Source organism: Cornus florida, unplaced genomic scaffold (assembly GCF_030987335.1).
Source record: "Cornus florida cultivar Cherokee Brave unplaced genomic scaffold, ASM3098733v1 CherokeeBrave_3.0.0_Hap2_Chr04, whole genome shotgun sequence".
Classification (NCBI taxonomy): Eukaryota; Viridiplantae; Streptophyta; class Magnoliopsida; order Cornales; family Cornaceae; genus Cornus; species Cornus florida.
The window spans coordinates 7,854,719-7,880,582 of record NW_026775574.1 but is presented as its reverse complement, the minus strand read 5'-3'; the positions used below and the strand labels follow the sequence as shown (position 1 = coordinate 7,880,582).

Here is a 25,864-nt window from a genome sequence, read left to right as displayed (position 1 = left end):
CTCACTCATTCCCAAATTGTTAGTTTTTAATATGATTTAAAAGAAAAATCAATAAAAGATTTTTGTTGAAACTCATTAATATACAGTACTATATAATATATATATATATATGTTCTGTAGTATGTTATATAGTATATATGTATGTATATTTGTCTAAGCAGTTTATGTGAGTGGTTGAGAGAGTGCACCACCTGACACTCTTATCACCTATGGAGCCCCTTCTACCACCATCCTTGCAATGTTTACTTACAGATGCTATTTGGGAATTGAGATTAATAAAGTTGTAAATGCAATATGCATGAAACAAAAAAAAATTCAATTAGATTAGTCATTTAAAAAATATATATTACAAATACAAAAACAAACTATACACATCATAAGTGCAATTGTTCAAACATTTTCATAAAGATTATTTATTTTATGCCTACTTTCTGCACAATAAAGTTACATGGAAACAAAATTCTAATACCATTTATGAAAATTATTCAAAAGTTCAGGTAAAGAAACACATTATATCAACACTCGAGTTTATACAAATTAATCTAGAATTTTGGGGTTTCGCCCCCACTAATCTCCAAGGACATAGGAAGGGCACCTCTCCACTCGGACTGGGTAAGTCACAGAGTATAGCCGCGGAAGCATAATCTCAAAGAATTGCTTGCACCCAGTGGGAGTAGAACCTCAAATCTAAATTCTGGGGTTTCGCCCCTACTAATCTCCAAGGACATAGGAATGACACCTCTCCACCCGGGTTGGGTAAATCGTATAGCGTAGCCGCGGAAGCGTAATTTTCCAAAAAATTGTTTGCACTCAGTAAAAGTCGAAACTCAAACCTAATGCACCAAGTGACCTTGCCACTGCCAACAACCCCTTGGGGTTATCTAGAATAGTTTTCATTGGTGCTATGAACCACATTCCGTGATTGGATCCAATAGATCACAATTCTCCGATTTTTATGGACCAACTCGACACGTGCTTGATTTCATATATGATTGGCTCAAAAGATTAATCTCAATCCAAACAATAAGTACAAAATTTCAGGAGAAAAAGTAACATTTCAAACTGAGTTGGACCAAATGACTGATTTCTCTAAAATGCTTTTGGAAGTGAGCATAATTTACAAGCCTCTCTAATACAACATTGTCCCAGAATTGATAGCCCTTGGAAATTAGAGGACCACCAACTCATTTATAAACACATGAAAACAGACCAACCTGTGACAATAGTAGGGCTTCACCCATTTGATTACTTAGAGCCTTATCACTACAATAATACACACCACCCATCATTACTCAAGTACATCAAATTCAGCCAATCTTGCTTCGTAGTTAGTCTGGATTGAGTGCAGGTATTATATTGGTCCCAAGGTGGTACAAAACTGTCAGAGCAAAAATTGGCCATTGCCATCTCATACACACCCTTTCAACTTCTTCTGAAGAGAGGAATCAACACTGACTTTTTGGTGCTGACAAGCATAGTGGAAGTCACTTTCTACAACCTGCAATCATACACCACTCTTCTGAAAATTTGGTAATATAACCTTCCGGGGAAAAAAAAATGGTAATATAAAAAAAGTGCTAACACATTGAATGAGGCTACCGTCAGTTGCGAGGTATGGGGAGCATTAGACGTATGCAGCCTTATCTCCACATGGAGAGGCTGTTTCCGGTTTCGAACTTGTGACCTCTCTAGGTCACAATGGAGCAACATTGTTGTTCCGCTAAGGCGCATCCTAAAAAATTAGGAATATATTAATAAGAAAATGTAATACCGATGTAATATCCTTTCATCTTGAATAAGAAATAAGTTCAAAATTGTCAAACAACTTAAACAGTGACAACAACCAAAGCCTTTTCTCGACTATTTGATGTTGGCTATATGAATCTTATGTTTTCATTCCGTAGAATCATCAAACAACTTCAGATGCATAAAAAGCAAGGGATGTTGTCTAAAGAGTTTCGGCAAAGAACAAGAATATAACTGAACACTACAAACCAACAATCTCACAACCCAAGTACTCAGTCATATCTACTCTCGTGATAGAATTGAACGCTACAACCAACGATCTCAATACTAAATAATCAACAACTGCCCCTCTCTCTCTCTCTCTCTCTCTCTCTCATTTTCAGAGTTCTTACTCCATGTGGTTGATTTCAACTTCCTTCAGCTTCATCTCATCCACCTTGCTTCTCATGAGCTCATCAAGAAGCTTCTGAATCTCAACCAATAATAGATTCATGTGATATTGTAGTAAGCAGACATTTAAAGCTAATATCAAAACTGAAGCCCAGTCAAGTCGTTAAATGCATTCCAGATCTCCTCCATTCGAGTCATTTAAACATTAGATTAGTTCAAAGGAGAGAGAGAGAGAGAACATACCAACTGAAAATCTATTTGTGTTTTCCGTGTATATAATACTCTATATTGTAATAATTAATTATTTCTGAAAAATGAAAAAATTGAAAATCATAACATAATTTATAGAAGTATTGAATTAATATACTATTATACAATAGTGTGAAATCATTTGCATTAAGAAGTTTTGATGACATTAACTAATGGCATACGCTTTGCACACTTTCAAACTTTTCAGCATCTGCATTAAATTGCATTATGATGCCTGCCTTGTCATTTTAGAAAGAAAAAAATAATAATAAAAGCAAAAAAAAAAAATTGATTTGGACATCCATGTAAACGAAAATGCTCTTTCTTTACCAAAGAAAGAGAAAAGGGGGAAAACGAAAAGAGAAACCATGAACATTCATAAAAATGCAGAGGAAACTTCAAAAGGATTTTCCTAAAATCCCAATTTATGACATAACATGAAATCTGAAAACTCTAAAAATAAATAAATGGATATGTGGGTTGAGTGTGCCGTGCAATAAAAATGGATTTTACCCTCACCACTCTCCCAAATAGGAAATGGAGAGGGAAAAAAACAAAAAAAAGACTCCACTACCACTCTTGTGGATAACTACTATTTTCATAATTGTTAACTAGATAAAATTTGAATCTATGCTGTCCTACTCTGTCAAAAAGATAAAAGCTTGTCTTTTGCTTCACATTCAAATCTTTTTGAGGACAAGTGAATAAATGAAACAAATTTTCTCCTTTAATAAGTTTAAGTATTCACTGAAGGTGTCAAAGGAAGAACAACCTATGCCGGCATGTTCACTCAATGTATATTTAAGCATCAACTAGGGATGGCAAATTCCCCATCCTTGGCAGGTCGGCGGGGATGGGATAGGGTACCTGCCCCGCCGTTTAGGGTGTACATTTACTAAAAGACCCTTATATATAATGATATATTACTAAATTATATTAAGTATATATAAACATACTTCTGAAAATAAGAAAAATTATTTGTTAAAAAAATTATAGTGTATATTAAGCAGGGAAGGAAATTGCAGGGCAGGGATGGGGAATGGAGGGCGGATGGGGATGGGGATGAAAAAAATTACCGGGGATGGGGAATGAGATCCCCGCCCCGCCCCATTGCCATCCCTAGCATCAACAATCATAACTACTCAAACTATTCAACTTTTATACAAAATTATAGAAAAACATAAAAAATCCGGTAACATTCATGTAATCCAGAACTAAAGAGAACTAGGCATAGCATTTGTGACTCTATGGATGGGCAGCTTGACACTTGCTAAAACCAAAAATTGGGATCAGTATCCTAAAAAGTCTGTCTATTCATTCATCTCTCTATATGCTCAACAAAGAATATGAAGCAGCACTGAGCGATGCTTGGCTTCAATTCTTCCAAACACAACAGTTTGACTAGCAAATCACCAAATTTTTAGAAGAGCACAACATAACCCAATGAAGTCCAAAAAATGGACAGCACCATGCTCCAAAGATTTCTGACCACATGATTATGTAACAGAAGATGACTAACAGTCTATTCACATGCAACACCAGTCAGAAAGCTTCTTCCTACTTTCCCCCAAATTCCTAGTCAAGATAGCCTTTGGAGCCGCAATTCAAACAACAACAGAGACCTCGAGGACACTATCAATTGCCAAATGCCTTCCAGAAGAAACCACTTTGCCAGCTTGCCTCTCTCACAAAGCAGCTTATAATATGAACTCACAACAACCATTATGTTCTACTGACCTGCTTTAAAAGGACACTTTTACCAGCTAAATTCCTTCAGAGGGCAATCCACTCTGCCTCCACCACAAAGCAGCTTATAATTTGATATCGCCACAAATTTCCCATTACACTCTACTGAGCAACATAGATAATGTTCTTGGTCACGACAACAATAGGAAGGTACAGAGTTCATGTATTTTAAAACTCCCAATCTTGCATTGATCTCGAAAATCTTGTTTCCCAAACCACCACCACCTTTATGTGAAGGTGATTCCAACAACCAGTGAGTCCATTCTTGATTTCTTTAGTTGCAATCCAAGAAAGATTTGGGAACAAGATTTGGGACTGAATGAAGTAAATTAGTACTTCTAGCTTTTGATTTTATAGCCCAAACGACAACTGATGTCATTACCAACTTAATTCATTCCACTCGAGATGATAACGAGGCCTTTACGTTGTACTAGTCTTGCCTACCGAGTGCCATTCAAGACGATGATTACAAAAATGTAAATCCTACCATTCACACTAATGCAATTTTATCATTATAAAAGCCTAAAGGAAGCCATTACCAAAATGTAAGTTCAACTCTGGGTGCCAGAGACGATGGAACATGTGTAGTGTCTACAAACCATTTCCCTTTATTTCCATGTAAGTATCAACATTTTCATGCTCACCATCCTTTTACCATTGCAACGTATAATGTTGTACTAAATTCATTCTATTTTTTTTAAAAAAAATATTTTTAACCATCTTTTATAAATATTTAATTTTTCCAACAACAATAGAATTGATTCATGCATTTAGGGAAAAATGAAAAACAGCACAAACAAATAAATAAACAAAAAAATTGGCTATACTAGTCTTCTAGTTCTCTCTCTACTCTTTGTGTGTGTGTGTAATCCTAAACCCTATGCAATATAAAATCCAATCGTAAAGATTAATGCTCACAGAGATCAAGGACTCCAGTGTTAATTCCCAATTTCCATACAAATCAGCAAAACAAGTAATAATTTCCAAATTTCTAGTTTCATTCTAAGAGAATTCAAGTAGTAAAAATCAAATCAAATAAAAATACTGTTATCAATAGAGAGACTATCAGAGTAATTTGAGTAAATAGAAATATATATATATATATATATATAGAGAGAGAGAGAGAGAGGGAGAGGGGCTAACCTTTGAATTTCTGTTTCTGTGTCTAACCCCAAGCATTAGAGCGAGAAGTCTTAACAGAGAGGAAAAGAACGAGCAAGAAACAGAGAACGAGAGAGGAAGAAAAGAGCTGGTGAGCTAAAAGACCAACAAGTCCAAAGTTAAGTGACGTGGCCTCATCTTATTGGATGATACAGTACCAGAAAAAATAAAGCAAAAAACTTTACGATTCACACAATCATACACACAGCCCATAGACTTTCCCGTTTCGGCTCGATAACCCGAAACTGAAACCCTAGACATTGTTCTTTTTCATAACTTCAAATGGATCCATAAATCCAAATCCCTCCCTCTCCTCTCTTCTACTTTCTCTCTCTACAAGAAAGTGTGTTGAATCCTTCCTCCTCCTCTATCTAAATTAGTCTCTCTCTATATAGTTTCTCTCTCTAGAAGTGGGAGATCGGCTGCCTCGATTATGGCGGCAGAGAGTTCCAGATCTAGTTCTTCGGCCGATTCTTACATCGGAAGCTTGATTAGCTTGACATCCAAGAGTGAAATCAGATACGAGGGTGTTTTGTACAGTATCAACACCGAGGAGTCCAGTATTGGATTGCGAAACGGTACGTTTTTAATTGGGGCTTTCGTTCGTTTTTATAGATTTCAGTGATTTTCTGACTTTTTGATTAATAATCTAATGCTTTTTTAGTTTGAAATTTCTTTGATTAGCTTGGTTTCTTTGTTAGATTTTGTGGTGCTTTACCTAGAAAAATTGTTTTTTTTTTTTCTCTCTTGCTGTTGTTATCATGAATTTGAGGGCTTTCTCGAAAAATAAATTATGTAATTTGTAGGTGTTGTTCTTTTGTATTAGTTTTGATGGCGTCAAGCTTTTAATAATCTTTGAATGTAAATTTCTATGCATGTATGACAGCTTTGTGAGTTAAAAAATTAAAATTGTGCTAGACGAGTTGGTCTTGTTCTGGTATATTGTTGTTGAGAGTAGCATATTCATTAACCCCCATTCCTTGCTTATTCACAATTGCCTGAAAAGCATTTCTCCTGTTAAGCTAAACAAATTGAAATTTTGGCTGTAGTTACCCATTGGTCCCATTCACAATTTCTGTGGACTATTCATGTTCTAGCAAAGGCGAGACATCTATTTCCACCAAAATTTCATCTTCAAAAATCTTAATTTCCGACCCGTTCTTAATTTGTATAAGCTTCAAGTATAATCAAATTCAGGTATACACGACCACCTTGATCTTTGGATTGACATATGCTCCCCAGCTTGCGTCGAGAAATTGTGTATTCCTTGACCAATGGTTTACTGAAGGCTTTTTCTAATTATAGGAAGGCCACCACAACGTGCACTGGTCGGTCTCGTCTACATAGAAACTCTCGTTCAATTTGAAGATATGATCCATATTTTGTTGTTCAAATGCTTTCACTTAACCCCAAAAAATGTTTGATCTTGGAAAGCTTTCATTTAACCCAAAGGGGCTTGTGTCTATCTACGGAAGCCAATTTTTGGTGTATGTATATTTTTCCTTACCAAATTTTTTTTAATACCGGATAGCCTTCATACTTTTATGTGTTTGTTAATGGATGTGCCTTACAGGCTCCATTTTTCAGGATGAACCTAAAGCATGTCATTTTAATCTTATTAGGAGTCAATTCTTTCTTTTTTTTTTTTGGATGAATAGTTGGAGTCACGTTTGCATTGGGCACGTGCTAATACTTATCGAACACTCCCGGATATGCATGCTGCACATCTTAGACATCTGTGTTTAATTAAAAAAAATTAAATTCTTAATTTTGGACACATGAGAGACACTTGAGACATTTGTTAATATATATGTAATGAATGTTGAAGGTTGGATAAGACTTCCTTTAAGAATAAAAAAAGGTTTACAGTAAGAGAAATCAAATTCAAGATTTATTAAATTTGCATGAAGTTTTACCATGGTGGTAATTTTCAAATATTTGATTTATAACAAATTTCGTATTACAGTTTCTATATGCAATGTCATTTTTGTATAAGATATATCTTATTGCCGTGTACTCACCATTTCATGACCCAGTTTTTAAAGATTTTCCGTGTCAATGCGGCATGTTTGCGGTCTTTTTTTTCCTGTCCATGTCTATGCTTCTTAGATTTCAATTATCAAAATTAATTGGATCTTAGAGGTTGGCGTGGAACTGGGTAGGGCCTCCCTTTTTGAAATATCCCGGACAATAAAGTTAGAGAATTAGTGTTAGATCAATCTTAAGAAATTTGAGCTTTTACTCTGGGATGAAGCCTTGACAGCAGCAAAATTTTCAAGCCATACTGCAATGAATTTTATAATTAAGTATTGAAAAATGTGATCCATATAAGTCAGGCTGCTATCTCTGGGAAAAAAAAATTGGTGCATTTTATATGGTAATAGTGCAGTTCACATAGCATTGGTGGGACTCCTTTTGTAGTTTGCTTAAAACACATTTGACATTCCCATGTTATATAAGTTGCATTCAAGTTCTCCTTTAAAGCAGTGAGATGTGATATTAATTGCTGATGCTGATCTATCTCATGACAGTAAGATCATTTGGAACGGAAGGACGTAAGAAGGATGGTCCACAAGTCCCTCCTAGTGACAAGGTTTTTGAATACATACTGTTCCGGGGAAGTGACATCAAGGTAATATAATGGGAACTCTAATCCTGATTAATTTGTCACATAGTTGTATTTTATCCTTTGCCAACTTTCTTCTGCTTAAAGAGAGGAAATATCCTTGTTGTACCTTGGTTTTAATTAATCTTCTCATGTTGGATTTGATATACAACAATATTTTTCAGTAAAAGAAAGAAAAAAGAAAGATATACAACAATATTACTTTGCTAATTTATGAAACTGTGACCATCATCTTGTATTTCAAGTAGAGAATCAACTGGTCTTTGAGCCTCTTATTTGGATATATGCTAAAACTGAGTTATCTGACAAATCAGGATTTTAGGCATTCTTCCTGAAATTGCTAATAGTCCAAATAAACCAAAGAGAGTGCTTTACTTCCTGGATCAAGTATGGGCGAGTGTGTACAACCTTGATCTTTGAATTACCATAGCATTTAATTCTTCAAGGCCTTATAGTTGGTGATCATTCTTAAACTTAATGCATAGATATGACAACTGCTGGTCTTTTGCCTTTGTTTTTGAATCATTGTGCCTCATAATTTGATTGGAAATTTTGTATGTTATTTTCATAGGAAATTTTATATATTTTATTTTCCTCTTTGACTTTAGCCAAAGCCTGAAACATTCTTCATGATTTTTACAGGATTTACAGGTTAAATCTTCTCCTTCTCCGCCTGCTCAGACTACAACTTCTATAAACAGTGATCCAGCTATTATTCAGGTGACTAAAAGGAAGAATGTCTCATATTATAAAACAAGTGAATTTGATACTAATATACTCCCAATTGTTTATGCAGTCTCACTATCCTCGCCCAGCTGCTACATCTTCAAGCTTGCCTTCTGCTGTTAGTGGGCCTGTGACAGATCTCAGTTCCCATACTGCACAGTTGGGACACCCTGGGCCTGTGTCAACTTTCCAAGGTGGTTTGCCTTTATATCAACCTGGAGGAAACTTGGGTTCTTGGGGTCCTTCTCCTCCTCCAAGTGCAAATGGTAGTGGGCTTGCTATGCCAATGTATTGGCAAGGATACTATGGTCCCCCAAATGGTCTTCCTCAATTGCATCAACAGTCTTTACTTAGACCACCGCCTGGGCTATCAATTCCTCCTTCCATGCAGCAGCCAATGCAGTATTCTGGTTTTCATCCATCTTTGCCTACTGGAGCCTCAAATTTGTCAGGTTCAAATTTACCCGAATATCCTTCTCCTTTAATATCCACCACTACCAATTCCCTTAATTTAACATCTACTCCTCTACCACCTTCAACTTTGTCAACAACTCTACCTCATGTGCCACCTGTTGTGTTTGCTCCTGAAGCATTACCCAATCCGCTGCCAAACAAGGCTCCTAATTCTGCTTTCCCTACAGCAACACCAAATGCTAGCTTGCCGTTGCCATCTCCTTTGACTACTTCTAGTCCAGATATAAGTGCTGTTGTCCCACCAATCACTAACAAGCCTAATGCAATTTCTGCTCCAACTTTCCCATATCAAACGCCATCCCCGCCCATGTCCTCTATTGTTGGGCCACCTAGTACAAGTCATTCAGAAACACTAACACCTTCCCTTGTAACCCCTGGTCAGTTGTTGCAGTCTGGAAAAGGTACAATTTCCCAGCCTTTACAAACCGCCCATAAAGACGTTGAGGTGGTTCAAGTATCATTAGCATCATCATCATCAGAACCATCGGTTTCAGTTTCTGTAGAAGCTCAGCCTCCAATATTGCCATTACCTCAACCTGCACGTGCTGGCCAAAGGGTTTGTTTTTTAAATTCCCCTTGTCATTATGCTGTTTAAGATTCTGGTCCTGGATGATAATAACTATATGAGATTCCCTTCAAAATCCATCTGTGTTTTTTTCTCATTGACCCCACCTGCTGCCCTTCCTACATTTTTGGCAATGAAGGTTCTTGTTGGAGTTGGATCATGCTCCTCATTTTTTGTTCATAATGATTTTACTTTGGAGCAACGGTACTACAATTGGAAACCAAAGTAACCTATAGACATATTCATGTGGGTCCAAATGACGTCTTCTTATCATTTTCTATTGGTTATTTGTGTTCATTTTGTTTAGTAGGTGAAGTGTTTCACTTTTAAAAGAATAAGAATTGTTCTTTTACTTATCAAAGAAAAACAATTCCACAACGTCTGTGCTACATGTGCGTGGATTTGCAGGCCTGTGTGTGAGACGTGGTCCATTTTCTGTGCAAGTCTTACTTTTTTCCCCTTAGGTTATTAGGAAGCTGTTTTTTTTTTTTTTGCTATCAAGTGTATCATTTGGCTTTTCTTTCAAGTTTTTTCACCCCTATCATTTCATGAAATCAGAATCTAAAATCTCTGTTGCCTTGGTATTTGGATAACATTGATTTCAGGCTCTGATAACAAGTATATGTTATATAAATTACTGACGTGCAGAACGAGCATGTCACTTTTACCCTTAGTTGATGGAAACTGACACTGATGAGGACTCTAACACATCGTTTTTTTTCCCTTTAGATGAATGGAGGGCCTTTTCAATCTCACGGTTCTCACCATGGCTACAGGGGGCGTGAAAGGGGGAGAGGAACTGGGGTAATTTTATTTTATTTTATTTTATTTTATTTTTTATTTTTTATTTTTCCTTGGCAAGAAACACACTCGCACTCCAACTTGCCCTTATGGGGACTCGAACCCTCGACCTTCTACTTTGGAACACAAGGAAGTACCACTAATGATGCAGCCTTTGGTTTTTATGTTATTAAATTAAACAAGTAGACATTCTGATACTTTTATTCAATTTCCTTTAAATTGACAATAGCTGTTGGGGAATACACATGTTTCATTTATTCTAATTTTCCTTGTCTCTGCTACATTTTCCTATACTGGGTGGTTAAATAATACTTTTTAAATAAGTGTTAGCCTTTAGTTACCCTGAAAGGCAGTGTGTTTTTAGTTGTAGCTTAAATACTTCCTGATGCGAGTTGTTGCCTGGGTGAAGAATTGTATTTTGTTCCGGGCAATTAGTTTGAGTTGATAAATAGGAACATTATATGGAAATGCTCAGCATTGAGGGAATTTTAATGAATATTGCACGTTCGGTTTTCAGAGTTCACGTCCAGTAACAAAATTCACCGAAGATTTTGATTTTATGGCAATGAATGAGAAATTCAAGAAGGATGAAGTATGGGGTCATCTTGGCAAGAGTAACAAATCTAATTCAAAGGACAAAGAAGTAAATGGAATAGGCAGTGATGAAGATGATTTTGAAGATGAAGATGATGCTGAATCATCGGAGTTTGGGGCCAAGGTGAGATTGCCATCCTGTGCTACAATTTCAAGCTAAAATGTGACCTCCATGATGTAAAATTTTTGAATTTACTGTGTCTGATGTCAACATTCTTGATTGTGCTTTGTGTTCCAACAGCAGCCTGTTTACAATAAGGATGATTTTTTCGATTCCCTCTCTTCCAATGCTCTTGACCGGGAATCAAATAGTGGAAGGACAAGGTTCTCTGAGCAAGTGAAGATAGACACAGAGGTGAGTATTATTCTGGTTATGTGCTATTTTGTATGTATCATCTTTTTTTGTATTCATCTCAACATGGTTACCCGTTCAATGGACGCAGACATTCGGAGAGTTTTCGAGGTATCGAGGCGGCCGAGGTGGACGCGGACCTGGTCGTGGTGGTCGCTTCCGTGGCTCTTATTATGGAAGAGGGTATGGTTACCCTGGGAGGGGTCGTGGGCGTGCACTGTCGGGGCGTGGTTTGTAGATCTGAGTGTTACGTTTTCCAAATGCTCAGGCAGAAACTGAAGCCCAACTGTCAACCAGGAAGAGAAAATTTAGGACTGTTCTGGTAATGTTTGTGCCTTGTACTTTTGGGGTCTTTTATAAATAAAATTAGGATACAGTCTGTCTAATTGTTTTCGGGTTGTTTCAGTCTCTTTTCCCAGTTTACTACAATTTCTGTATGGAGCTTGTAAGCAAGCAATTGGTTTCGATCGTGGTAATAGTAGTAGTATGCCAATGAGGCTTTATTTGATAAGAAATGTGACTGATAGTTTAAATTGTATTGTTTCTATCAGTTTAAATTTCATGAATGTGGAGGGGTAGAGATTGTATTCAGAACAAAAGGCATTGTGGAATCAATTATGTGCATCTTTAATTCAGAAAAGAGCCGTGTTATGGAATGGACGGCCGGTTTGTTGTGAGTGGGGGTCGTTGGTAGACATTTTGAGCTTTTGTGATGAGTCAACATGGGATCGGGTGGACAAGGCAGTTAAAGCCAGCCTTAAAAGCGGCTTCTTCCTTTTGACATCCGCGTGAGGAAAGCAAGCTCTAATCCCCTTCCTTACTGTACTTTTTGTAGCTAGCGTGAAACCACTTTATCCGCCCTCATTCTATTATACTTCTCTGGAGGGGCTACCATCCTTGATATAGGTTGTTCCCCTGTGCTTCTATAAGAAGTCCTTCCTATACCTGATGCGCTTTTTCTCTGTGGAGCTTTGATGGTTTTGGTGAACAATTTGGCCAAGTTAAAGATTCAATGGACACAGAGGATTGAAAATTTAATCCTATAACTTGTTAAGAACCCGAACCCATTAACAATCTGATAATTTGATAATCTTGGCAAATTATTGGGCCGAGCTGGATTTGATTAGCTATACAAATTAGATATGGATTTTGATCAGGTCTGATATAATATATTATATTTGATTAGCTATACAAAACAGATATCGAGGTCCGACCGATTTAATATATTATAGACATAATATATTTGCCCTAATGTAGAGGGTAAAAATGTAGATACTTTAATAATGATAGAGAAGGGATCAAGCATGTGTCTAACTTAGAGGAAGAGAAGGGCATGCGCATTAATAAAAATTCACCATACAATGAAATTTGTCCAATTATTTCATAAAATTTGCTCATCACAAGTTGATTTCTTAGATTTTGATTGGCCGGAAATACCAATTGACTGTATGAAAATAAGAGGTGTATGCTGGCCGACTCGAGAAGAGGAGGAGTTTTCTGGAGTGTAAATATTTAAGACGTATAGAAAGTTTTATATATATAGGATGAGGGTGTATTTGTCAATTTATATATATATATTTGGTTGTTTATGGGTGTAGTTGTCAATTTATTATACTCCCTCCGTTCTTATTTAGTTGTCCTCTTAGTAAATTGTGACTCACATAATTACGAGTCATAATTTCCGAGTAGGACAATTAAATAAGGACAGTACATATATTTGGTTAGAGTCTAACCGAATGAATGAAAGGTGATAAATAAGTTTAACCTTACGAGTAATTACTTATCAAAAAAAAGGTTTGACCTCACAAGTACAAGAATGTGAGATCAAGTGGAGTCCACCTACAAAGTAACCGGTATTGGATAATTGCGGTAAATTTATCAAGAACAATTTGCTTACAATCAACTGCTTACCATCATATATTTTATAAACAATCAATATCAATCCTTTGATGTAATCTCAAATCTGACAGAAAAAGAAGTATTATTATTGATAATTAATCAACTGTAATCCCAAATGTGGCAGAAAAAAGAAGTATGATTAACCAAACAGTTCCAATGTTTTGTTATAATCATTTATTAAGGATTACATTTTATAATTGTGAACCGACTTTCTAGTTGATTCTTGGATTAACAACACCACACCATTGTAATAACTACTTGCATGTAGCAACCAAGACCTTTCTGGGAGCAAGAGAAGGCCTCCTTCCATGAAGCACAGCCAAGTTATCCAAGAAGAGCACATCACCTTTCTCCCACTTAAACTGGATGCTCTCTTCTTCAATGATCTCTTCACATCTCTTCACTACCTTCTCTGGTATCTCACTTCCATCTGCCATGATTGCCGAGCTGATCTCCTTTCCGTGCATCCCCACCACAGTGTTGAACCACATCCTTCTCCCTTTCCTTCCTTCGAACACCTTTGTTAGAGACCTCGGCCCCAGGATCGCCTTAACCCCGCTGTTTGGTAGCCACTCCAACACCATCCCTAAAGCTTTTGCCCTGCAACAAAACACTAACTTTGTCAACTTCAAAGAAGTTGATTCAATTGAGTACCTCATTGGTAACGTCAACCAAACAATATTAACCTAACCGATAAGTTAGGCCTAAAACACTAGCTGAATGACTTTTATTTCTTAAATTTGTTTTTAAGTAGACAGGTCTCACTTGAAACATATCTAAAGTTAGATAGGCCTTCTGCTCGGACAGGTTAAGTACCTCGTAGGTAACATCAACCAAACAAAGCTATTCTAGCCGATAAGTTAGACTTAAAACACTAGCCGAATAACTTTTACTCAAGTCCCACTTCAAACATATCTGAAGTTAAATATGACTTCTGCTCGGATTTAAGGTCTAATTCATGGACTTAAATATCATTTTCCTTATATATATATACATATATATATATACCTTCTCTCAGCTTCTGCACGGTCTGAAGTTCCGAAAGTATCCTCCCAGCCTCTACCTCTCATGGAAGAGGTATCGTTCTTGCTTAGAGCAGTGAATGTGTATTTCAACCCTTTCTCTTCGATTTCCTCCACCACTTCCGGGAACTCTTCCAGCATCTGTTCCGTTACCCGGAAGCTTGGCACGAAAGGCGTCTGTCCACCTTCTGGCGGCGGTACCTCACAGAAAAGTATCACCTTTTTCGGATATTCCTTAATCTGGTGAGGCAGCAGACATAACAGTTAAAATGTTGGGACATGTTTAAAATTGATGAATTAGTCAACTCTTGATTACAATCTCAGTTTGTTGTTATGTTTTGATCTGTATTCATATCAGGTTTAGATAATAAGTGCAATCACTTTCTTATCATGTTTGTGCTTTAGTCAAATTGAGTTGTTAATATACATATATATGCTGATGTCAAGATGATTATATGTTTATGTATATATGCTGATGTCAAGAAGATTATTTGACAATTTTGATCAAGTGTGTGATTGAGTTGTAAAATATGATCAATACTGGTGGCATATCAATAGTGACCACTCAACACCTTCAATATCATTTGAGTTCATACAATGACTTCAAATTATGTGTGTGTATGTGTGTGGGGTACTTACTAGGACCATTTCATGGTGATAGTATATGAATTCAGAGAGGGGTCCTTCATTGGCTGTCCACACACGTTTGTAGACATGAGTCCTTGGTGCCGGCCCAACGTAGCGGATGTCATCCCAGTCGAAGGCCTCCACAATGTCGTTGAAGTCCTCAGCCTTGGTGACGTCGAAGCCCCTGAGGAGGACAGCACTGTTCTTGATCACCATTTGGTCAAACCACTCCTTGTTGTTCCTCAGAGCCAAGAGGAGAGACTCCAGGTCCTTCTTGCTAGGCTCTGGGGGTTGTAGCACTAGTGGCATGGTCTCACCGTGCACCACCTTCTCACCCTCACACTTTCCCACCTTGAAATCCTTGCAAGAGAATTCCATATCTCTCTGTGTTTGTGTGTGTGTATGTGTGTGTGTGATTGTGTGTTGGGTGTTGAATGCTTTTTTCTTGGCATTGGTAAGGTTTGTATATATATAGGAATAGGAGGTTGATGAATCGGTATTTACTATGGTATCATAAGTTGGCCTAACAATCGGCAAATTATAGATTCTTACTATGTCGTGTTGTTCAAGGTTTTGAATATGTTTTTTTGGCTCATTGTCTGTGTCTTAATTGGCTTGAGCGATTGGATATTTTTTTAGGTTCTCACATGGATTGTCTTAAAATTCAATGGACACATTTATTTAATTTGGGTTATGATGATACATTTTTCAATCTCCTAAAAAAATAAAAAAAATAAAAGGATACATTTTTAAAAAATGAGTGATTGGGCAGACCAAAATATCATTAATTTTTATTTATTTATTTTTTTAATTTTTTGGTAGTTAGTGCATAGTAATGGACATAGGATAACTTTTTCATTTGGAAATGTCTTTACCGGCCGCCATGCACATTGTGTAAAACTAATAACTATAATGGCTTAATTTTGGCATGATATTGAGTATGTATATACAAGCAAGTGAATCTTCCTTTTACACTAATTACAGCTTGGACTTGGGTCATGCACGAGATAACATATTAGGGTTAGGGCTTGCTTAGTTTGTAATTTTGAAAACAGCTAAAAGACATCCCGGTCGAAAAGTCAACACCAGTCAACGGCCGTTAACATAGGCCATATGAAAAACTGTTTTGTGGAAACGTAGCCGATGATGAGGAGAGTAAACTGGTTTAAAGGCGCGACTCTGGAATCCAACTTGAAGTGGCTCAAAACCCCCTCTGAAGCCTTAGATCTAAAATCTTTAAAAATTCATTAAATAATCATCGCTCCTCTAAAAAATTAAATCCTTGAATTATGTGATAAATAATGATGAGAGGAACACTTTCCGTCAAGGAACCGAGCCTGGAAAAAAATAAGGAAATGAAAGAAATAAGGAACCGAGCCTCGACCGATTGGCCGAAAAATAAAAGAGAATTTGAGGCATAAATGAAAAGAAAATAAGGAAAAGAGAGAGAGTTGCGATAAAGGAAGGAAAGAAATGAAAAGGAAAAATGGGTTTTGGCCCCTTTTAGCTGTAAAATGCCCCAGTGAGGTCCACGTGATCCCAAAATATCTCTTCCTCATATATATGTATATATACACACATATATACATGCCACAAACACACCTCTTGATACGTAGTCACCCAAATATGCACCAAATAAATAAATATGAAGTGAATTGACACCGAAAAACAATCCCGTGCACGAAAAATTCGGGTATGGGTCCCGCCTGAGACCTCCCAGCCCAGAAAAAACAAAAAATGTCAGAATGGTCAACAATGGATTTCTAATAGTTATGAACTTGAAAAAATACCCCAACTAACTCTCGATTGTAATATTTCTTATTTTTATTTTTCTACTGGGCCCACAAAGCACTAACTTATTACATTGTTTTATCATCTTTTGGCTGATCATTTTTCTCCCAAAAATCGTGATCAAGCTTTCTCTCACTACCAAAACTCTCTATCTCTCTATATCTATATCCTTAAGGCCTTGATTTCTCTATCATTTTTGAGAGATTTTTTGTGCCGTCTGCGGCGAAACAGAGAGTTCAGCGAGATCTTCAAGTTGATGTAAGCAATTTCATCTTTGGCCAACCATAGAATTTTTGAAAATTGGGCTTGGAATTGGGGTTTTTGCATTCTTTGAGGTAGGGGTACTCTAATTCATATTTTCTTTGATCTTTTGTGAGTTTCCCCTTTAATTTGATTCTAAGCATGTTTGATTTTAGCAATTTTGTCTATGTTGTCGTGGTGGTATGTAATAAAGGTGATGGATGTATTATATGTGTTAATTGAACCAATGATTATGATTATATACTTGGTGGTGAAGATACATGCTTAGTATTGACATTTTAGGTGCCTCATGATTTTTAATTGTTAAGAAAAGTGATGTTGAAATTATGAAAATAAATGTTAAGATTTTCTTTAATAATGTGATCATGATGTAGATGTAATGTATGTGATTTATTGTAAATTTTTCTTGAGAAATTGCCATGATGCTAGAGATATGATGTGTATCTCTATGTGTGTTATGTGTAAATAATATATGTGTGTTTGATTTATTGATTGGATATGGAAAACATGATTTTATGATTATGTCCTTATTTAATAGGTGTAATTGTAAAATTTTTGTTGACTTAAAGTATGCTATAAATTCATGAGAAAATTCTTCTTTAGTATGGAATGGTGTTAAGGTTTGATGATGTGAAAATTATGATAAATTGTGAAGTATGAAGCATTCATGCATCCATTGGGAAAGAAAAATGGAAAAAGTATTTTTTTTAAAACCAATGAAATTGTTTTGGGGAAAAGTTTTCTTTTTTAAAAGTGTTTGTGACGCCTAGTGGTCCGTGGTGTTAATGTGGTCTAGAGAGAGGACTACGGAGAGACCCTAATGTGGTTGAGCTAACCAAGCCGGATGCAACGCCTTGGAGGTGCATTGTGGTCGTGGATGGTTAGTCAATCCCCCTTTCGTGACGCCTTGGAAGTGCCTTGGGTCGGATTACACTAACGGTTTGAAAGTTGAAATAGTATGGTTTCGAAAACAGGGAGTGACATTACATGGCATGGCACATCATTGATATACGTGGTGCATTTGGTAATTGGTTGAGATATGTATGCTTGTTGATAATACAGTGGTTTTACTTGACTCCCGAGATATAATCCCATTCTCTTACTTTCTATTCTCTATATAGATTCACGGGGTCATAAGAGATGTATCTTAGACACTTCCTATTGAGTATTTAACTCACCCTATCATTTTAACATTTTTTTCAAGTCACGGGAAAGAAGTGGCGGACGACGTTCCTCTACAGGTTTTGATGGGTTATTGGACTGTTTGACATATTTTGTAACTATGATCTCATTTTATTATTATTATTATTATTATATTATTTATAAACCCTGAGATGACACGTATATTATGTATTGATATAGGAGAGGACGGTAATGTTTTTAGTTGACCTCGGGTTCGGGTAAAGACCCGGTTAGCGATTCGGACCCTCGGGTTCAAGTCATTACAAATTTGGTATCAGAACTTTAGGTTCAAAAACCTAAGAACGATAGGTAGGGTTAACCTGAGTGGGACTTAAGTTGATTTAGAAGTATTGCATGTTAAAATGTTTATTGTTTTGAGAAGCATGTTTACTTGTTACTTGCTTATGTGTTACGGTTTTGAAACATATGCTTTCTAATAAAGTGTTCACATGTTCTTGTATTTAAATGCTAAAATTTGTGTTACATGGCCATGCATGTAAAGTAGTTATATAACCCAACTATGTAAATGAAATGTGAACGTATTTGAAAGCATGTTATACATGATAAGGTGGAAAGTATGTGATACATGACGATAACAAGTAGTAGGCACAGTTGGTGCAATTTTCTTTTATGATAATGTGACAAGTAATGATCATGGTATAAGTAAGCATGTTTCATACGATATTGTAGGATTCATCCATTTTGTATATGTATATGTATCTATATTTTTATGTGTTTATGCGGTTAAGCAAGTGGATGGTTGCTAGTATGGTAGAGTACTTGTCATGGCATTGAGAGTTGTGTAAGTTTTAACCTGAGTAAGCGAGGAGCTCAGTTGCTCCAGGGTTGTTCGGTACTGGTTCTTATCGAACGACTTGTGTAGACTTCTAGCTCGTGGATTGAGCTATTCAGTGTGTAGTCATTCTGATTTTCTTGTTACATTTTGTGCGGTGCTTAGGGCATGACTTTAGAATGGGTTCATATTTCATGGCATGGTGTCTTTGTTGTATGTGAGTTTCATGCATCGGTGAATGGGTTCCTGTGACCGTGGAAGTCAGGTGTACGAGTGAGGGTTTCGAGGGAGAAATGTATGACCTTAGGAGGTTAGTGTTTGTGACTTGGGTCACGGTTTGGTGTGGAGGTTCTTTTCGAACTAGTTTGTGGTGGGTGTGACAGGAGTTGCTTAAGTCACGAGTGTAGTCTATGGGTTGTAGACGTGTATTTGGGGTATTCTGGTATAGTCCAAGGAAATGTATTGGTTCTTATTGTTAAGGGGACTTGTTGGGCTCTATAAGTCTAGGGTGGCGTAGGCATTGACTAGAGTCATGCCTATGCCGAGTAACTGATTGTTAGATGTGATTCATTACGTGATCTTGCAACAGTATGTTTTAGAGACTGGTTAGTTGAGGAGTGATCCCATTTCGAAGAGCTACAGGAGTGTGTTGCGGGTAATTAACTCCCGATAAGTTGATTACATAGCACGGTGGATGAGCGGGGTTATAGGTTATCACAATTGTCAAGAAAGTCTCGAGGTAAGGTATAGTGATTAGTTTTAGCTGTATAGTGCAGGATTGCACAATAAGGCAGGTAGTATGGGGTCATTGAAATGCTAGTTGTTTGAGGATCCGAAGAGATAGACTGATGATTAAAATGATTACAACGAGGGTGATCTCGTAGGTCTAGTTGGTAGCCCCATTTGACTTTTATCAGGGCCAGGGGTGTTTAGAGGAATGGTAAAAAGGGAAAGTGATGGTGTTGACGCTAGGGCGTAAGGTTTCTTTGGTTGAGTATGTAGATTGTTTTGGGAAGAATGGTCGGAGAAGCCGATTAAGTGTTAGTGACTGACTATGTTATAGATGGTTTAAGGAGATAGTTGGGTGTTAAGCATTCTGGTTTTTGTGTTCATTCCTTTTCTTTAGGATCTATCGGCATGGCATTGCCGTGTAAGGGTTCTATCCTAGTGGTATGTAGCGGTTACTGTGGGGAGTGTCGAGAGTGAGGTATACTCTCTTGTTATGATGGTATTGTCTTAAGGATGTTGGAAGAAGAATTGATTGGTAGTGGCTTAATGGTCTACTGGGATGATAGGTTTAAACTGTTGTTTAGAATGAGTGACAGTGAAGGTGTAATGGCGTGATGTTTTGTATGGATGAGCATAATGGTTTAGGGTAAGATCCGAGGATGGATTAAAGATTGTGAGTCGTTTGTTCTGTGTAGTCAGGTAGGTGATGGGGTTGTGCGCTAGTCGAGGCGATTGAGGACTGTTTAGCCTTTTAGAGCCAATGGGGACGATGTTGCCAGATAATTGCCTTCTTCTTTTGACGAATCAGTGGGTTAATGTGACTGAGGTCATGAGTCGGGTGTGCACGATGATCGAGATAGTATCATCTTGGAAGGTAGTAATGGAACGGGTGGTAGAGTGTCATTTTATGGCATATGGGTTGTTATTTGGGAGTGACGGGATGTGGTGTCCGATGGGTTGTGATCGTTTCTAATGTTGGTATGTTGTGAGCATTGATGCTTTTGTCTGATGGTTGCATTGTGAGTTGTATCTTAGTACTCGACGAATAGGTGGTAGGGATCTGATTGGTTTTGGTTAGCATGGGTGTTGCGGGGTATCGTATGCGAGGTTTCTGTATTGATAGTGTATGATGGTCCGTTAGTGGCGAGGTTGCCTAGAATTAAGTTCGTAGTTTTGTAAGGGTATTCATTTGGTTCTTCTCTTTGTGTGTAAGGAGTTCAGTTCATCTTAGGTGAGATTGGGTGTCCATGGTTGGACAGTTGGTGTGTAACATGTGACAAGGTGTCGGGTGCATTCAAGTGCGAGTCGTCAGTCTTTTATGATAGCGGGGTTTGTTATCCTTTCCATTTGTTCTAGTTCTGGCAAGGACGTTGTTTGTCATGAGTTTTGTTTTTCATTTAAGAGTTATGCACGTTCGTAGGTGGACGGACTTGTGTATGATTTGTTATGTTGCTGAGTTGATCGGTAAAGGTTTAGTTGATTTGGTTAACTCATTCCCACGGAGGGAGGTGTAGTCTTTGATTTTAGTAGTGCTTATTTTGAGGGTGGTTTTGACGGTACAAGTTGCCGAATAAGGATTGTGTTTTCGGTGTCTAAAACTTTCGGTGATGGCTAGGGGTATGTTGGGAACTGTAAGCTTGAGGATGGTTAAGTGATATGATGTGATGTGAGTCATGTACTTGGATGTTTTTATAGACGTTTGATTCGAGCAGTGTCTTGAGGACAAGTGTCGATGTCGCCTTAGAAATACGTGATTAAAGAAAGTGAATGTGGAATTCCGTTGAGAAATAATGGGAAAGATTGACTTTGATTTTGTGATATCAGGCATGAAATAGTTGCATTGCGTGTTTTGATAAGGTAAGAATTGAATCGAGTAATGCTATGGTGTTGTTTACCTGGTATGGGTGTTAAAAGGGGAATTAAAGATCTTTTATGTTGGTTGATAACTGTGGTATTTGGTGCCGTATTACTTTTAGCTTTTTATGGTTGTTTTATTGAAGTATAATTGGGATTTTTAGAGTAGGTATATGACTGTATAATTGTTGAGGTTACGTAGAGCGATGGATTGAAAGTAAGTGGATCTCACGGTTTCCTTGTAGACTGTGTAGGAGTGTGTTTGAGGTTTGGACCTGAAGACAGGAACTACGTCTGTGTTGAGACCGAATTGATGACGAGAATGGCCTGGCCAACCATGTCTCCTGAATTAGTCCCTCTTTAGCACGATGTAGGGTCAAAGGTCAATGATTGTTTCGATTTCTCAGGGATAGTGAGAGTACGGTTTTGTCCGTTGTGTTGGTGTGACAGTGTGGATTCATATGGTTTGTTTTGGGTGACAGAGTGTGTTAGGTAATACCAAGTGTCTGGTAAAGGGTGTGTGGTATGATCATTGATTATTAAAGATCTTGTTTTGAGGATTTGAGTTATAGGTACAAGATAGTACGTTTTATGGCTCTGGTGACTCATGATTATGTAGTCATTGGGAGATTTGTTGTTTAGTCATCTTGAGGATGATAAGTTTAGTGATTGCCACTTGGTGTGGTTGGTAGTCGTTGTACGGGTATGTAATGGTATAGTTTAGTGTTAGGTAGTGAGTGTTCAGTCTGAGAGAGATGTGTAAATTAGAGTTGAGCTTGATTGTGAGATGAACGGGGTTCTTTGTTTGAGATTTTGTGTATCCTTTTAGGGAGGAATTGAGAGTGAATGTTGTTATGTTCGGTGGTCTAGTGACCATTCTTCTTTCGGGCTTCGGAGTCTTACGTAGTAGTGTAGAGTAGACCGATGTCCGTTGAGAGTCGGTTGTAGGGTCTAGTTGGTCTCGTGTTCTGATGTCGTGAGTAATGAGTACCCTCATAGGGTGGTGAGCATTGTGTTTTGTGGCAGTGGTGTGTGATTGCCTGGTGACGTCCGGTATCAAAGGTAATAAAGTTAGTAAGTTCTTAGTCTTGCAATTTTGTGGGGTCTTTCTCAAAAAGGCATGTGGCCATGAGTGTTTTTTTTAAGGAGGGTAGATTTCGAGGACGAAATCTTTTTAAGGAGTGTAGATTGTAATATTTCCTATTTTTATTTTTCTACTGGGCCCCATGAAGCACTAATTTATTACATTGTTATATCATCTTTTGGCTGATTATTTTTCTCCCAAAAATCGTGACCAAGCTTTCTCTCACTACCAGAACTTCCTATCTCTCTATATTTACATCCTTAAGGCCTTGATTTCTCTCTCATTTTTGAGAGATTTTTGGTGCCGTTTGCTGCGAAACGAAGAGCTCGGCGAGATCTTCAAGTTGATGTAAGCAATTTTATCTTTGGCCAACCATAGAATTTTCAAAAATTGGGCTTAGAATTAGGTTTTTGCATCCTTTGAGGTAAGGTGCTCTAATTCATATTTTCTTTAATCTTTTGTAAGTTTTCCCTTTTAATTTGATTATAAGCATGTTTGATTTTAGCAATTTTGCCTATGTAGTTGTGGTGGTATGTAATAAAGGTGATGAATGTGTATTATATGTGTTAATTGAACCAATGATTATGATTATATACTTGTTGGTGAAGACACATGCTTAGTATTAACATTTTAAGTGCCCCATGATTTTTAATTGTTAAGAAAAGTGATGTTAAAATTATGAAAATAAATGTTAAGATTTCCCTTAATAATGTGATCATGATGTAGATGGAATGTATGGGATTTACTGTAAATTTTTCTTGAGAAATTGTCATGATGCTAGAGATATGATGTGTATCTCTACGTGTGTTATGTGTAAATAATATATATGTGTATGATTTGTTGATTGGATATGGAAAGCATGCTTTTGTGATTATGTCCTTATTTAATAGGTATAATTGTAAAAATTTTGTTGACTTAAAGCATGCTATAAATTCATGAGAAAATTCTTTTTTAGTATGAAATGTTGTTAAGGTTTGATGATATAAAAATTATGATAAATTGTGAAGTATGAAGTATTCATGCATCCATTGGGAAAGAAAAAGGGGAAAAATATATTTTTTTAAAACCAATGAAATTATTTTGGGGAAAAGTTTTTTTTTTTAAAAGTATTTGTGAAAACCCGGACATTTAGGAGGCGCCTAGTGATCTGTGGTGTTAATGTGGTCTAGAGAGGGGACTAGGGAGAGACCCTAGTGTGGTTGAGCTAACCAGGCCGGATGCGACCCCTTGGAGGTGCCTTATGGTCATGGATGGTTAGTCAATCCCCCTTTCATGACACCTTGGGGATGCCTTGGATCGGATTACACTTACGATTTGGAAGTTGAAACGGTATGGTTTCGGAAACAGGGAGTGACATTGCATGGCATGGCACATCATTGGCATATATGGTGCGTTTGATAATTGGTTGAGATATGTATGTTTGTTAATGATACAATGGTTTTACTTACCTCCCGAGATATGATATTGTTCTCTTGCTTTCTATTCTCTATGTGGATTCACGGGGTCATAAGAGGTGTGTCTTAGACACTTCCTACTGAACGTTTAACTCACCTCATCATTTTAACATTTTTTTCAGGTCATGGGAAGAAAGTGGCGGACGACGTTCCTCCACAAGTTTTGATGGGTTAGTGGATTGTTTGACATATTTTGTAGCTATGATCTCATTTTATTATTATTATTATTATTATTATTATATTATTTATAAACCCTAGGATGACAAGTATATTATGTATTGATATAGAAGAGGACGGTAATATTTTTAATTGACCTCGGGTTCGGGTAAGAATCCGGTTAGCGATACGGACCTTCGAGTTCGGGTCGTTACATCAGTATTCACTCGGTACACCCCACAATGTCCAACACGCAAAACAATGTACGACAATGAAAGATTGAAAAATCTCCGAAAATGGGAAATAAGAAAAATTAATCAGAAACATTACAACTTGCAGAATGATTCTGATGCCATTGAGGTAGTAAAAGATTGGGTTTTCACAGAGGATTCTTGTAGCCTAAAATGTAGATTAATGACTTGCCCAAAACACTACATATGATGTTTAAAAATGTAGATACTTTTAATCTACCACTTGGTGCTTTAGTTGGAGGGAAGGAAATGGAGGGATGAACCATCTACATGGCTTCCAAGAGTGGGGGAAAGAGAATGGCATGCCTGGTTAATAAGAATGCACGATATAATGAAATTGATCCCATCATTTAATAAAAACTACTCTTCACCTACTTGAAGAGAAGAGAGGAAGAGAGTTAATATTTTTATCGGATGAAATTCAAAAAATTGGTGTTACGGAGAGAGAAGATTCTAGAATGTTGAAGAGCTTATAAAAGATAGAGTAGATTATAAAATATTTCACGAGAATAAAAGTTTTGTGGAGTGTAAATTCTTAAGCATGAGAAAAGTATAGACTCTTTTATTAATTAATAATTACTTTGATTTGTTCGGCGGATTCTTCGGGATCCTTAGACCGACACTTTGGGTAATTATGTAATTAATAGTTAGAGGGTTATATTTTCAATATTTGCATCATTGCTACTTGTATTTATTTTGTATTGATTATGGTTGATCACAAAGTAAATTCGAAGGCCTTCGTGTGTTTTTAGACAAAATGATTTATTATATATTTATTTATTTAAATTATTATTTTTGTCAAACAAATGTTTTATTGTGATCGAGCCAGAAATAATCAGAGGTACCAAAATAGATATATTAATTAAGTAGTCGGATTGATGGCTTTATTTATCCGATAACTAATTATGCATAGAGGGGTCAAAGTGCAATATTGACTTAGAGGTTATTTATTATTTAATTGGAGTTCAATTAATTTCTTTTAGTGGAGTAGAAATTAATTTATGAATTAATTGAATTGAATTTATGGACCAGGCCAATTATTAATTCATTATAGCCAATAAAATAATAGGCCCAATGGATTCTCACTCATAGCCCAACTTGATATTGGAATCATATTAGATTTGAGACATGTGAATTAGAGATTGAGAAGGATTAGTTGTTTTCTTTTCTTTACCTTTATGTTGCCTATAAATATACATGGTCTATGTATATTTTAGGGGTGATTTTTAGTAGAAGGAAAAAGGAATATATTTTCTCTCTCTAGAAAATTAGGGTTTATGTTCTCATCTAATGGAGGCTCCCACAAGCCTAGTTTTTCCAAGGTAATTTAT

At 36.8% G+C, this 25,864-nt stretch overlaps 2 protein-coding genes and 1 long non-coding RNA gene across 5 annotated transcripts; 1 reads left to right on the top strand and 2 right to left on the bottom strand.

The window, feature by feature from the left end:
* Positions 1–1,067: 1,067 nt before the first annotated feature.
* Positions 1,068–5,363, bottom strand: LOC132302675 (uncharacterized). Its single transcript, XR_009480893.1, has 3 exons — positions 5,275–5,363; positions 1,600–1,732; positions 1,068–1,498 (listed from the first exon to the last, which is right to left on the bottom strand). It is a non-coding gene; the product is annotated as an uncharacterized LOC132302675 (long non-coding RNA).
* Positions 5,364–5,507: 144 nt separating this feature from the next.
* LOC132302673 (protein decapping 5) lies at positions 5,508–11,945 on the top strand. 3 transcript variants are annotated; one of them, XM_059799591.1, is made up of 8 exons: positions 5,508–5,870; positions 7,824–7,924; positions 8,561–8,638; positions 8,715–9,674; positions 10,413–10,487; positions 11,002–11,202; positions 11,323–11,433; positions 11,522–11,945. In XM_059799591.1, exons 1-8 carry the CDS (start codon positions 5,726–5,728, stop codon positions 11,666–11,668), a joined length of 1,818 nt encoding a protein of 605 aa, XP_059655574.1. In that variant the 5' UTR covers positions 5,508–5,725; the 3' UTR covers positions 11,669–11,945. The 3 variants fall into 3 exon arrangements, with proteins under 3 accessions (XP_059655574.1, XP_059655573.1, XP_059655575.1); XM_059799590.1 differs by having other exon boundaries at positions 11,320–11,433; XM_059799592.1 differs by lacking the exon at positions 10,413–10,487 and having other exon boundaries at positions 11,320–11,433.
* Positions 11,946–13,539: 1,594 nt separating this feature from the next.
* LOC132305574 (clavaminate synthase-like protein At3g21360) lies at positions 13,540–15,356 on the bottom strand. The gene is made up of 3 exons (XM_059803200.1): positions 14,991–15,356; positions 14,338–14,591; positions 13,540–13,929 (listed from the first exon to the last, which is right to left on the bottom strand). Exons 1-3 carry the CDS (start codon positions 15,354–15,356, stop codon positions 13,584–13,586), a joined length of 966 nt encoding a protein of 321 aa, XP_059659183.1. The 3' UTR covers positions 13,540–13,583.
* Between the last annotated feature and the right edge of the window lie 10,508 nt (positions 15,357–25,864).

What these genes read in the sequence shown, in the direction of transcription:
- LOC132302673 (XM_059799590.1), top strand. Translation starts at nt 5,726, where the DNA reads ATGGCGGCAGAGAGTTCCAGATCTAGTTCTTCGGCCGATTCTTACATC. An exon ending in GTGATCCAGCTATTATTCAG is followed by an intron (nt 8,639 to 8,714) that starts GTGACTAAAAGG and finishes TTGTTTATGCAG; the next exon opens with TCTCACTATCCTCGCCCAGC. An exon ending in CTGCACGTGCTGGCCAAAGG is followed by an intron (nt 9,675 to 10,412) that starts GTTTGTTTTTTA and finishes TTTTCCCTTTAG; the next exon opens with ATGAATGGAGGGCCTTTTCA.
- LOC132305574 (XM_059803200.1), bottom strand. Translation starts at nt 15,356, where the DNA reads ATGGAATTCTCTTGCAAGGATTTCAAGGTGGGAAAGTGTGAGGGTGAG. An exon ending in ATCACCATGAAATGGTCCTA is followed by an intron (nt 14,592 to 14,990) that starts GTAAGTACCCCA and finishes CTGCCTCACCAG; the next exon opens with ATTAAGGAATATCCGAAAAA. An exon ending in CGTGCAGAAGCTGAGAGAAG is followed by an intron (nt 13,930 to 14,337) that starts GTATATATATAT and finishes GTTTTGTTGCAG; the next exon opens with GGCAAAAGCTTTAGGGATGG.